Genomic DNA, 15,133 nt, shown 5'->3' with positions numbered 1-15,133 from the left:
AGTAAAATCTATCATACTTTGATGTCTGAATTCTTGTCATTGTGTATCTATGTTTCCGAGCATCCACTACAGATTTCTGCATTGACAACACATTACTACCCTGCTTACGCAACTCTTTTTCTAGAACAGGGCAGAGATGCATTTTATTACAATCAGATGTTGAACAAACAACCACATACACATTGCCACTTTGCCAGCTGTTCGCTTCATTGTATCATCAGAATGTGTCATCTCATCCGCTTCTTTGTCTCAGCACAATGTTGCCTCTGATTAAGTCGGGTTCTGAGGACCCTCATTGGCTCATGTGCTTTTTTGTTGTACAGAGAATTGAGATAGATTGCCAGTCAGTGCACACTGTGGTTCTGTTAAAATATTCTGCCAATGTGTGAGAGCTGTTTTTAATTACGATGAAAGATGCATAGGCACTCTGCATCGTCAGTTAACTTACTGAAAAATGATCTCCTGGCATCAGTGGCAGTAGTGCGCCTTTGAAGTTAATGTGTAACATAATCTTAGTATCTTACATAGAATATTATTGTTTTTAAGACTTACACCGTATACTGTACACTATTTTGAAGACCTATTGTTTTTCAGTTCCTGACGCTGCTAGATGAGATTAAGAGTAAAAACATCACCAGACATTGGTTGCTTCCTGACCCTCTTAAAATGGAGGACTGGGCAGTTATAGTAAATGTCTATTGTCAGTGGTTTTCAACGCTTTTCACATCAAGGCCCTTTATTTATTTGGCATTTGAGCCACGGACCACCATGATGAGATTTAGCCTCTCAGACCCAAGACTTTGAATAGTTTTATGTCCACAATTCCATAGCCTACCTTTTGTGTTACCATAGAGAGAGATCAGGAAAACGTTGATCAAAATAACGATTCTTCTACATTTCTCTAATTGCATAGACTTCTTCTAAATTAAGCAATGCAGATGTATAGTTTAATTTAACTCTTGAGAGAGTGCAATGAAACCAAACGGACCCATAAGGATCCATTTACGCTCTCAAGAGTTAAAGATCTATAAGGGTCCATTTGGTTACCAACTCTCCATCATTTAGCTGGGGACCACCTGGAACCCCCTCAAGGACCACTGCTTGAAAACCACTGATCTATGTAATGGAACAAAAATTGCTTTTCACTTCACCTACGAATGGAAAGATTTACAAAATGATGGTACAAACTGGGTCACGTATGCAAGTCAAACAAGGTTTGGCTTTAGAGAAATAATAGCCTATATTAAGGTCTTTGGGTTTTGGTTGTTTCATCTTTCTCTTTGTCTTTTGTATTATGTGAATGTCTTTCCTTCATTATAGTACATGATAACACAGCGATAAGGTTGGTGGAAAGCCATTGGGTCTCTTCATTCAAAAAGGTAGAATATCTCCTGCGTCATTAGGGCATCCTATTGTTTACTGTTTACTTCCCTGGTCTCAAAATGTACATAGTTCCTTTTTTGTTTTGTCTGTTTGTTTGTTTGTTTTGTTTGTTTTTTCTTTTCTGTCCGTAAAATAAACTTAAAAAAGGAAGGTTTTTTTTATTTAAGGTTTACAATTTTTAAGATGTTCATCCACTACCAAGGTTTTTGTAAAATGTATCTTATTAAGATAAAAAGCTATGTAGAAAGATGCACACATTTCCTAAATAAAGAATTGAAAAAAGAAAAGTAATAGCCCATGTTGCACTCTGGTCACTGTAATCAGCAGTTGATATAGTTGCATTGATTTGGTCAGTGGGTGCATTTCGCTTGTGCTCAGAGCTTTTATGAGGTGCTTTATCTGCCTAATGTTAGGGCTATACTCTCTGACCGTTTGTTCTTCTGTCGACCTCTCTTTCTCCCTACTTCTCTCTCTTTCTACATCTTTCTGCTGCAGATTGAACGTGAAAGGAGCAGAGAATATATCCAACTCAGCATAAAGAAAAAGCTTTGACAGTGATGTCCAATCAAAAGCCGTTAAACCAAGGAGGATGGACTTTTATGGAAGGACATTGGGACATTATGGCCAATGAAGCAATGGAGCTCGTACCATTTCTTCTTTATTGGCAATTGAATTCCTATCTCCCACTATCACATGCAAACTAACCGACGCTGCGTCACACAGACGCACAGACATTGGATAATCAAAGGCTGATAAGGTCTCCCGGCTCTACTGGACATAAACCTGCTGACGTTTCACTGATGTCACTCAGTGGCCTCACGCATTTCAGCTCCTCAGGGGGCTGAGCCAATCGGCTGAGGACTATGGGCAGGAGGGTGGCCGACCACACCAATCCAGTGCCTGCCCTTGGGCTGCCCCTGGCGGGAGGGCGATGGGGCCCGCTGTGCAGTGTGGGGGTGCAGACCTCCCCTGGACTCAGGTCCCTTCCCTCCATCAAACGACACAGCAGCCAGCCAATCGCCATGCAGCGTCAGCTCACAAAGGGAACAGACAGATCCACGGCAGCGGAGAGCAAGGAAGCCGTCAGGGGTAACAGCAAAAGTTTGCCCGTTTCCAAGGAGACCTCCCAGAACGAGATCAACAGCCTGACACAGGACGACATGGGGTCACAGGGGTCGGAGGGCGGCGTTTACTGCCAGATCAAAACCCTGCGGGCCAATCCCAAAGACACTAGGGACAAAAGGACAGCTCGGTACGTGAACGGCAGTATAGTAGCACCTGAGGTGGTGGGAGGGGTTTGCAGCGAGGGCAGCGAGGGGGCTGAGCCAATAGGGGAGCGAAGGAGGGTCCAGTCTCTACGAGGAGAAAACCATCGCACGGCTTTAAAGGCAGGGGGCACGTGCACGACAGTGCACGCCACCCCGCCTCGGCCCTGTCGAATGACGACCACCTCCTCGCCCCGTCTGTGTGGGACATGTGGGAGGAGACAATCACAGGTACAGCCTTGCACGGGTGCCTGCAGCCGGCGAGCTACCGATCCAATAACGGACAGTCAGACTTTGCCGAATCCACGTAAGCACTCTGTCATCCCCACCCAGTCGAGAAGAGACTCCCCCCTCCTGAACGCCAGTCACCACACCAGGACTGCACACATATCCACACAAACATCTGTCTCGACTCACTCTCACATACCTCATGCATCACACACCATACCAAAAGCACACAGTTCACATGGAAATCACTCGTCATATGCTCACAACAAAGAAAAAGACAATAAGCAACAACCAAGGCCCCATTCCGCAGACTTTACGCACTACAAAGACACAGCCACGCAAACAACAGACATACACGTGCACAACACAGAGAAGAACAAAAGCACGACACACACACAACGAACGCAGACACCTTCCACAGATGTGATGGGCCTGTATTCCCAGGTACAAAACGCGGCCATGGACCAAAATGATGGCGAAAGGGTGCACCAACACACCAACGAGCATGCACACCAACAGCGTCACACATCTTTCCCTGTCGCCCCGAAGCTCCTTCCCACAATGCCCCACGCTGATTCAAACTCTAGCAGCGGCACCAGCCCACCTGTTCCCCTGAACGCCAAGATGGCCACCCCCGTATTGCAAAGCAGACACCCCAAGCAAAACCCGGAACCAACGACCACAGAACCGGTCAAGCCAGTGGAACGTACAAATGAGGCGGCCATGTCGCTGGACCACAGTCGGGCTGCGGCCTGCACGACACATTCCAGAGCCCAATGCAATGGAGCCCCCGGCGGTTTGCGCGGTGTGGGGGGTGCACCGGGCGGGCTGGAGGGGCGACTGCAGAGCGTGGAGGAGAACCTGCTGTCCAACCAGGAGAAGATCAAAGTGCTCCTCAACGTTATCCAAGATCTGGAGAAGAGCAAGGCCCTCAGTGAAGGGTAAGACAGCCATGCATAATAGGGGTGTTGGGGGGGTTGGTGGGAGTTACAGAGGATGGAGTAGAGTGAGTGACCAAGGTAAAGGTGTTGGGGGGGTTGGTGGGAGTTACAGAGGATGGAGTAGAGTGAGTGACCAAGGTAAAGCATACAGGGGGTGTTGGGGGTGTTGGGGGGAGTTACAGAGGATGGAGTAGAGTGAGTGACCAAGGTAAAGGTGTTGGGGGGGTTGGTGGGAGTTACAGAGGATGGAGTAGAGTGAGTGACCAAGGTAAAGCATACAGGGGTTTCACTTTGCTTACTGGAATATACAGTGACAAGCTTTCAACACCCGGTAATAGATTTTAAATGTCAGACCTATAGAGGATTGCAGAAGTGTGTGTGTGTGTGTGTGTGTGTGTGTGTGTGTGTGTGTGTGTGTGTGTGTGTGTGTGTGTGTGTGTGTGTGTGTGTGTGTGTGTGTGTGTGTGTGTGTGTGTGTGTGTGTGTGTGTGTGTGCCCGAGATAGAGAGAGCAGCTAAGTCCTGTGGGGATTACAGACTGTTATGTAGCCATACAGTCAATAGCAGCATCTCCTCTTGAACTGAATTGACATCTGCTATGGTTCCCACAGTCTCCACAGTAACAGCATTCCTTAGATACCAGCCACAACCCAGATCCTTATGGCACCAACCCTCAAAAACACAGTCTGTCTCTCCCTCTCTTTCTCTGGATCTTTGATCCTTCATCCTCTTCTGATAACCCCCCTCCCTCCACCACACACATCTCCATTGTCTCCTCTCCGTTGCTTTGTTATTCATTTTGATCATACCCCCTTCTTCCTTCCAGCCATCCTCCTCCTTCACTAACATCCACCTCTCTTCTTTCTCTCCCTCCGTCATTCTCTCTCTCTCTGCACCTCTAGATATGAATAAAGTCACATGCACATGCACATGCACATGCACGCACACACACACACACACACACACACACACACACACACACACACACACACACACACACACACACACACACACACACACACACACACACACACACACACACACACACACACACACACACACACACACACACACAGCCAACCTGCGGCCACTCTCTCATATTCTGAGCGGTCCTTTCTCTCCTTCCTCTGACAACCTGTCCATCACATCCCATCTCCCTCCTCCCCCTGCTGTCAGCCTGCTATTGTTTCCGTCGCTCTGTCTCTCCTCTCGTTCACCTGCCTGTCCGTCTCCAGGTCTGCCCCCCCCCCCCCCCCCCCCCCAGGCCATCTTTTCTCCTCTTCCCCTTTCACCTCTGCTGTCTTCAACATCTCTCTCTATACCTCTCTTCCCTCACAGCTCAACTCTCTCACCTTGTTTCTCATGCCTTCACCACCCCATCTCTCTTGCTATTCTTCTATCTCTCAGGTCTCTCTCAAGCAACCACTTTATTTCTGTGTGTACAGGGATGAGTGACACATTAAAGGAAACACCAAATGTCTAAGTAAATGTCTTACTAAGGTGTTGGGCTGTACCTTAAGGTGTTGGGCCTCACAGCTTATGGCATACATTGTACAAGTCTCTCTGGAACTCTGGTGAAGGGATGGAAAATACATTTCATATTTATCAAACCATTCTCTGCCCCCTCAGAGAGCATTCCCATCAGGGTAGACATATTTCATCATTGGATAAAGGTGATCACTCAGAATAACTTTGCATTGATTTGCAGTGACCCTTCTCTCTAAAGTGCAAGTGGAAAATAATCATACAGAATCTCATTCTGAACTGGGGAAGGGACCCCCCACCCGCACAAGCATTTGGAATATAGGAATTGAATCTCTCCTTGATTACTCGCATTGATGTCCAGCACCTGGCCTAAATACACCTGGATTCCACACAATCCTCTATATAGGAATAGAGGCATTCAATTTAGTTTAGCTCGTTTCCACAGATAAATATTGTGGAAAAGGTGTGAGCTTTTTTCCTATTTAAAAAAGAATTTCACTTCACTGTCACTCCCCAAATCATGTGGGGACCTTCCTGGGCGTCCCAACCCACAGGTTGAGAATCACTGTGCTGACTCACTCCTTACATATTGGACTAATGCCCCAATAACAAAGTCTCTTGTCATTTTGATCCAAAATAGAGGTCAGCAGCAGAGCCTGCTCAGCATATTTATACAAGCATCATCAAAAATGACAGATACCTCTAATACCAGGCTAATCCCTATCAGATTACCATTTAAGATGTGCAACCCATATTTCAGCAGCTCAGCAAGACTATACACACTGGTTACGCGTGTGTGTGTGTGTGTGTGTGTGTGTGTGTGTGTGTGTGTGTGTGTGTGTGTGTGTGTGTGTGTGTGTGTGTGTGTGTGTGTGTGTGTGTGTGTGTGCGTGATTGTGTGTTTATTATGCTTAGATGCATCGCTTAACTGGGAGCAAGAGAGACAAAAACAGAGAAAGAGCTCGTAGACAGTGTAAAAAAGAGGGAGACAAAAAAGAGAAAGCGAAAAAGAGAGGGAGAGAGAGAGAGAGAGAGAGAGAGAGAGAGAGAGAGAGAGAGAGAGAGAGAGAGAGAGAGAGAGAGAGAGAGAGAGAGAGGGAAAATGGGAGAAAGAGAGAGCATGTGTCAGACACTGTGCCAAAAATGAAAGTACTCTGTTGGCTGCTGTAATGAAAGTGTCAGCTGGGCTGAGAGGTTGCCACTGTGTTCTCCCACATCGGATACCCGCGTCCCCTCCTGTTGTTGCACTCTTTGATCAAGATTAGTGGAGAGAACAAAGTCATGACAATCACGCCACCATCTCTCTCAGTTTAATTAACGAGATGTATTTTACCTATCAAACTAGTCCTTCCTCCATGTTAATTAAGTAGTGCAGAGGACGCCCAAAAAGTAATGTAAGTAATGTAATTGCAGAGAGGCAACAGTGTGGTTTTAAAATCTCATCTGGTATGGGCGGGTAATCTGTGTGTCGTTAGACTGTGTACCCCGTATGGGCGGGTAATCTGTGTGTCGTTAGACTGTGTACCCAATATGGGTAATCTGTGTGTCGTTAGACTGTGTACCCAATATGGGTAATCTGTGTGTCGTTAGACTGTGTACCCAATATGGGTAATCTGTGTGTCGTTAGACTGTGTACCCAATATGGGTAATCTGTGTGTCGTTAGACTGTGTACCCAATATGGGTAATCTGTGTGTCGTTAGACTGTGTACCCAATATGGGTAATCTGTGTGTCGTTAGACTGTGTACCCAATATGGGTAATCTGTGTGTCGTTAGACTGTGTACCCAATTTCAAACGTGATGATACTGCTATCATGGGGGGTGCTTTCATAATGAGAGAAATGTGTCATGTTCAACACACCCTGTGCGTGTAATTTATAACGAGGGACTGCATTAATTGTCACTGAAACATGCGCTAATAGAAGCAGAAGTGCATGGGGTGGTTCCTGCTGCACTGTGTGTGTGTGTGTGTGTGTGTGTGTGTGTGTGTGTGTGTGTGTGTGTGTGTGTGTGTGTGTGTGTGCCCGTATGTGTGCGTATGTGTGTGTGTGTGTGTGTGAGAGAGAGAGCGTGCGCGTGCGTCCGTACAGTATGTGTGTGTGTGTTTGTGTGTGTGTGTGTGTGTGTGTGTGTGTGTGTGTGGGGGGGGGGGGTTAGCCCCTTAAGAACTTCTTTCATCCTGCCTGAAATGCACTTTGCACTACCCATAAATATTTATATCTCAGTATACAGCATGCAGTATGTGTAATTGTGTATATACGTTTACGTATATATCTACTGTTATATAAACACACGCTGCCCATTTCTGTCAGTTTGAGCCTATATACTGCAACTGCATACAAAAACTCACACCCACGTATTATAATGTATTCAAACATGTGTATTATTATTATTATTATTATTATTATTATTATTATTATAATAATTTTGTTCTTTCTTTCCACTTTTATGTATTTACTTTTCATTTGCCATCCAATGTGTACTATGTTAAATAAAAGGGAGTTCGGGCATCTAGTACGTATGGCTCATGTGCGTCTCCCTAGAGAGGTCTTTGGGGCACGTGCATCCAGCTGGGAGGAGGCTATAGGGACATGCCAAAGACCAGATAGGGGGGATTTGAGATCCTCCAGTAGCTAATGTGTCCCAGCAAAGTGATGTCTGGGACCTGACTACGGATAATCAGATAAAGATGGATGGATGGATGGATGGATGGATGGATGGATGGATGGATGGATGGATGGATGGATGGATGGATGGATGGAAAAAGAGAAAAAAAACACATCTGACACCTGACCAGACATGGGGGGGTTGGGGGTGTGTATACTTTGGTGAAACTTCCTGGGAGTTAATAGATATGGAGTTAATGACATCAGAGAAATCCATACTGTGTGAAGTGGTGAGTCACAGAAATGTGCTCAATAATAGGAGGTTTCCAAATACTTTTCTAATTGTCTGAACTTCCTGGCACTCGTATACTGCTCAACTGGGTCGAAAAGATTCGAAAGGCTGCTGTGCTAAATCGAAGTGAGGGCACTCATCGCCAGCCATCTGGCATTACACGGGCCAAACCAAGTAGACAAATCATTTAAAAAATAAAATACTATTTGGCCTTTAATTCTCGCTGAAATGTAATGAGACAAAACGAATGCTACACAGCTAAATCCTCTCAGTTTAAGTGTCACAGTTTAACTTAGCATTGTTAGTTTAACTGTAACTAAATTAACACTAATTTAACTTTCAAAGTTTAAAGCACCAGTCCACATGTCACCTATGCAACTATGGATAATTTAATTATTATTATTTTTTTTTTAATGAAAAAGCTGAAAGAAATTGCAGTGGTCTAGACTAGACTGACCAGTTAAAGACCGGTACAATTTGGGGATACTGGTTGCAATTTGCACGTACTTTTAAACATGTTTGGGGTCATTCTAACGTCTACTCAGGCTTTTGTGAGCACCTCGGACAGTTTTTAAGTTGCTTGATTTAGTATTTTGATATTTGATATTCATTTTACAAGATACACCCCCTTCCTATATAAACCCATTATGAATGAATATAGATTCATTGAAATGTGTGAGGAGCCCAATTACGTTTTTGGGGGAAATGTAAAATATCCCTGTAACTCTCAGAGTGACATTTTGCCATGTGAATATAATAGCCCCATTCCGCCCACAATGTTTGACTGATTTGTATTTTATTAATTCTTGTTACAGTCGCTGCTCCTATAGGACTGGACAGGACATCAATAACTGCCCCACCTGCCAGAAGACAGCATGCATCATCTACAGGTATACTGCTGTTGATAATAACCTTACAGCATACTGTATAAGTCATCTTCTTCACTCAGAATAACATTAAAGAGTATCGACACCATACAAACTCCTCCTAAAGAGCACAAGTCTACATCATTTTGCATTCTATTAGTATTGATTTGAGTCAAGCTTGTTTCAACAGTATAGAGTGTATGTACTGTACAAGCTAATATCAGAGTCTTTGCTGGCTGTCTCTATCTCTCTCTTATTGTCCGTCTCTCTCCAACCGTCTCTTGGTAATAATTGCATTATTCATACATCCTGACTTATTAATACAAAAATCCATGGACTGAAAGTCACCCAGCTACATCAAAACACATTCCGCATATTGGAGACAACATTCTTGAATGTTATTAACACATGAAACAATGTGCATTGGCTCTCACACGAATTAATTCACAGCCTAAATGATAATTCTTATTTTGAAGTCATTTTACAGTCCAGCTCCATCACCCCTGCTGTGTTCCCCAATAATTGCACAATTCATAGATCCTCAAACGTATAAAGCTCTGATTCAGTAGCGTTAGTCACACTTCTTGCTTTTTGTCTAATCCTTTCATTATATGGGATAAACCAGCTCATCTTCTTTTTTCACATTGTGGCGTCTGTCTCTTGTTTCTGTTTGTATTCTAACTTTCAACTGTACTTTCTTCTAATCATCTAAACATATTGTAAACGTCATTTATCCATGTCTATTGTCCAAGCAAAAACTAATCTACAGTATATCAAATCTCCTAAGTCATTTGCCAGGCCACATCTATTCCTCCCATCCCCCCCAATAGATAAAGTAATAGATCTAAGATCTAAGTAAAAATTGTCAATCATCTTTATCTGTTACATCTGTGATAAAGGAACCAGAAGTAGCAATTGCCAGCCAAAACTCACACAAATACACAGTACACATTGGGCTCCCATTTTGTCGCATCCTTTACCCGCAGCGCGGCCCGCAATTCAACCGCTGACCGAACATTACGAATATAGGAGCTTTCTCTGTCCCTTAATGGTATTTTCGTCCCGCGTCACCCGCTATATTTTTTGCCGACACCGGTATTTGCGCCTAGAGGTGTGGTCATGGGCGTGTTGGCACGCTTTCCCCTAAATTGCTATTTTGGTCACACACATTTGGGAAAGCGATAGTGGCATTTAAAAGCACCCGTTAGCCATGCCAAATTAGTTTGGTAAAGAGCGGCCACCGCGCGCTTCAATGGAGGACTCCAGACACAGACTAGTCAGGCTGCCTCATCTCTCCAATATTCATATTGCATCTCTTTGTTATTTTCCTATAATCAGCTGAAGTGAGTGCCTGCCACTTCCTTGTGTCCATTGTGTTTATATAATTGTATAGTCAAATAAGTTATTTGTGCCAGCCTGCTCTTCAGTTCATCACCAGCGCAGCAAATGGTTTAATCCGACTTGCCGAACTTTTCTTTTCGCTCCGTAGAGACGATCTACACGCACAATCTATATACCCTCTGAAAGCCCTAATTTCGTAGTTTACATAGAATTTTGTATTGTAAAAAAATAGCAAGATTTGAGCGAGTTGTGACTCAATGAAAAGACGAGTGTTCGTGACTCTGTGCGTGTGGAGAAAAAAAAGAACGGCAGGGGGGGGGGGGGGAGCAATATAGCACTAACGTGCGACGGTTAAGGGATCTATTAAAGGGATCTCTTAAAGCCAAGACTGGTGATTGGTTAAATATATGATGATATATTTAATTATTGCAACGCCCAAACCACACCTATGCATAATATAACGGGTAACGGAGGTGTTTAAGGGATTTAGACAGGTAACCAAAATACCAACTTTAGTGGGGGAACACCCTTTCCCCACTCCTAAAACCCCAAATAGTGGCTTTAGAGAGAGATGAGACAAAAATGGAGCCCAAATTATCTCTTGAGTCATGTGATGAATATGTATGATTCCGATTTTTCATATTCCATTCAGATTATAATTACTTTCCAGAATTGCAGGTTTGGTCAATTAAAAAATGCCCAAAATCATGAACAAAGAGTCTGATCAATCCCAAATTTGAATCACACATTGAGGGGCCTCTAAACAAAACAGAGCCAAACACAATTTCAGTTAGACCCATAGACAAATGTTGCTGTTTCTTGCAGGAAAATGTCTATCCTAAAAATTTGAGTTGTATGGTGGGTTCGTTCATGTGCTAGTAGTTGTTTTTGAGACATATTTCACAATACAATGCTAGTGATTGGAATCATTATATCTGCTTTATTGCTCTCAGAGCAGAGAAGAAATAGATGAAGATTATGATTATCATGCCCATGTAGCTACTACTGTATAGCACCCAAAATTCGACCCTATAGATCAACATCACTTTAAGTATATTCTGTAGGCCAATTAGGACTAGGTGCATGCTGCTCATTAGGTGTTTACAGTGTACTTTGTGTTAATACATTGCCATGAGGATAATTGTTGGCCAGCCTGCATCCAAAGACAGCGCCAGCAAACGTATTTATACTAATGTACTAAGCATAATCTGGCTTTAAATCTACTTTTAGTTGGCAATGTGTGGACGTAATTTAGTTTCGTTGTAGTCATTTAGTTGTCAAGGGCAGCGTTAAAACGTAGAGCTTGAAAAATATAGCAATAAAACACAATGATAAAGAACAGAAAGAGAAGATCAAAACACCAATACATCTATGCTGGGAGATAAAACATGACCCTATAGGGCTTTTATAACAAACGATCTCACTTCAAAGCAAACAAAAGCAATCTCCAAATCAATAAGGCAAAAACATATTTGAGGAACCAAAGGTCAGATTCGGGATTCAACATGTCTCCCAAGTCATATGATGAAGACACATTATTCAGAACAGGCTATTTTATCTCTCCGGTTTGCTCCCAAATCAAAACCCTCTTCCCAGCTTGCCTATGCACCTATCTCTGCTCCATCTTTTATTTTCCTCTCTCATCATTTTCATCTCCATGTCTCTCGGTGCCTTCGCTGTTCATTCACACAGAATTCTGCCGTCGATATACCCACTCAGTCCGTCTCCTGTGGAACCCTCTTCGTAATTAAACACAGCAGGAGGGTCCGTATACCCACCCAATGAGTGCTAATGAATACTGAGGGGAACGGACAGACAGACACATTCAATACTCTCCCCAAAACAAACCTCAAGCCTGTATATAGAGGAGTCTACAGTACACACACACACACACACACACACACACACACACACACACACACACACACACACACACACACACACACACACACACACACACACACACACACACACACACACACACAATGCACACTGTATACCCACAACGGTCTGCTGTCATAATTGCGAACGCAGTGAGCATTTACTATGAGACCCAGCAGATCATGTCTGTGTGTCTGTGTGTGTGTGTGTGTCACGCTGTAACACCACCCGCCCACCACCAGAGGGCGCAGCTGTATCACACACAAAAACACACACACACACGCACACACACGCACGCACGCACGCACGCACACACACGCACGCACACACACACACACACACACACACACAAAACTTAACTTAAACAAAACTTAACTTAAAAAAAAAACTTAAAAAGGAAAAACTTTAAAAGGAAAAACTTAAAAAAAACTTAACTTAAAAAAAATTTAACTTAAAAAAAATTAACTTGAAAAAAATCTTAAAAAACAAAAAAAAGAGAACTTAAAAAAAACCTTAAAAAATTACGTAATTTATTCTAATTGTTGTTTTTGCAATTTACGAGCTGCGTTCGCTTCCCGCGTTTGCGCGTCTTACTTGTCATAATCACCTTCCACGCATACTGTATACTGCAGGAGGACATACACAAATACCTGCACTCCCACATATACATTAGTATAAACAATGCTATTGACTCGTATTCAGAAACAAGCACGCACGCACGCACGCATGCACGCACGCACGCACGCACGCACGCACGCACGCACGCACGCACGCACACCCACCCACCCATTACTGTAGCGCCACAATCATCAGGATATACTGTATACTGTAGGCCCACAGAGACCACAGCAGTGAAAAAGCACCATTCCATGAACCGTTTCTTTTAAGCCAGATAAAACATGCATCCAGAAATACATTTTCCTCCTTCCTTGATGTAAATCACAAAGGACAATGGAAGTGCTATGCAAATCTATTGCATGCAGGCGCATAATAATCCAGATCAGTACATGTTACCCAGCTCCTTTTGTAATTGCATATACACTGAGATCAGTTTTCAACTGATCACAGATCTGACTTCCTTTAGCTGTAAACCGCTTACTTCTAGTCTTTTAGTTTCCCATTACCTGGCCCTCTTCTTTATTACTGATTTTTGCCGCTCTGGTCTTATTGATGGGAGGTTCTTTCATGTTCCACATTGCTTTCTCCCTCTCGTCTGCGCTCTCTCAGGATAACGCCGATCAGTGCAATTCCATTATATCTGCTATGTTACTCATGAGATGACACGTGCACAGTGTACAGTACACCCATACAATAGCTGTGTGCAGTCAGTGTGACTGTGAACACAACACATGCACGAAACACACACACGCACTCTCGCTCACGCATGCACGCACGCACGCTCACGCATGTACGCACGCACGCACGCTCACACACACACACACACACACACACACAAAGATTGTGTACGCATATAAATATATTATAATTGTGAATATGTGCATACATAATTAATCAGTAAATCTATAGAAAAAAGCACTCCATTTATATAGGATTTACATGTGTTTGCACACATACGCACACAACCACACGCACACAACCACACGCACACAACCACACGCACACAACCACACGCACACAACCACACACACACAACCACACACACACAACCACACGCACACAACCACACACACACAACCACACACACACAACCACACGCACACAACCACACACACACAACCACACACACACAACCACACGCACACAACCACACGCACACAACCACACACACACAACCACACGCACACAACCACACGCAAGAGTAGAAATGTACACGTTATGGTAACACTTTCACACTCTCAGGTGTTCAATTAACAGTCTGGATTTTGCTGCGCACACACGCACGCACGCACGCACGCACACGCACACGCACACGCACACACACACACACATTTGAAATGTTTATTTATGTCCACATAATGAGAAGTACAGGAATACCTTGTACAAAGGACATAAACACTGCCAGTGCAGTTTGACAGTGGGAGAGCAGCCAGTTACAACGTGCATGGACGGAAAAGCATCGTTACATACAGTACAGCTGACATGTCGGACACAGGGCAGCAGACATAAATCATGGATAAAGGAAACAACACCTCCTCCAAATTGAGCGGCTTCCTATAATGGCTGAAACTGAGCAGTACCTCGCTAACTGCTTGGCTCTCCTTTTGGAAAGGCCGGCCATTTTGTAAGCCCCTCACAACCAACTTATGCACATCATAGAGTATATATATAATAGAGACTGAACTGGAGCGAAGCTCCGCCCTCCCAGCTATTCATGTCAGTGGAAGTTGCTCAGTGGCGTTTTGAAGCACCCGGAAGACTGCCGGAAGTCCCTCCCCGGACCTCAACTTTGAGGTCCTGAGTGACGTAGGGCAACCGAGCGCTCAACGTTAAAGCCCAGCTGCACGGGGTTTCCCGGTCATGAATCCACGGGTCTGCCTGTAGTCCCTCCTCCTACCACTAGGACCCAGAGCTTCAACGTTGAATAGCCTCGCTGGCCCCTTGATGCACATGCCCTAGGCCAGGGTTCCCCAATAGGCGGCCCGCGGGCCATTTGCGGCCCGCGGAGCGCCCCCTTGTGGCCCCTGGAAGAATTTCAAATTTCTTCTGGGGGGGGTCCCAGATATAAATGGCATTAAATGGGGGTCAGTAGCCTATGCATGTGGATGCAGGGCAAGACCTCGACCTCGTGCGTGCGGACTCCGTTTTATCTTTGGCCCCTAGGCTGCCAAAGATAAAAACTAAAAGTTTACATCTGTAGCCTAGCTGTGAGATTAGCTGCTGATACTT

At 44.3% G+C, this 15,133-nt stretch overlaps 2 protein-coding genes across 3 annotated transcripts in view; one reads left to right on the top strand and one right to left on the bottom strand.

Annotated features, from left to right (window-relative positions):
• Positions 1-15,133, bottom strand: part of dock2 (dedicator of cytokinesis 2) — a 178,585-nt gene that overhangs the window by 58,813 nt on the left and 104,639 nt on the right. The window lies entirely within an intron of this gene.
• Positions 2,247-15,133, top strand: part of insyn2b (inhibitory synaptic factor family member 2B) — a gene marked incomplete at both ends in the record, with an annotated part of 16,693 nt that continues 3,806 nt past the window's right edge. Inside the window, 2 exons of the mRNA XM_079506069.1 lie at positions 2,247-3,817; positions 9,014-9,088. Of these exons, the coding sequence (XP_079362195.1) occupies positions 2,247-3,817; positions 9,014-9,088 (1,646 nt within the window). The remainder of the gene's footprint in view (positions 3,818-9,013; positions 9,089-15,133) is intronic.

This window comes from Electrona antarctica, assembly GCF_951216825.1.
Source record: "Electrona antarctica genome assembly, chromosome: 1".
Taxonomy (NCBI): Eukaryota; Metazoa; Chordata; class Actinopteri; order Myctophiformes; family Myctophidae; genus Electrona; species Electrona antarctica.
The sequence above is the reverse complement of the archived record's forward strand: the minus strand, read 5'-3'. Positions and strand labels throughout refer to the sequence as shown.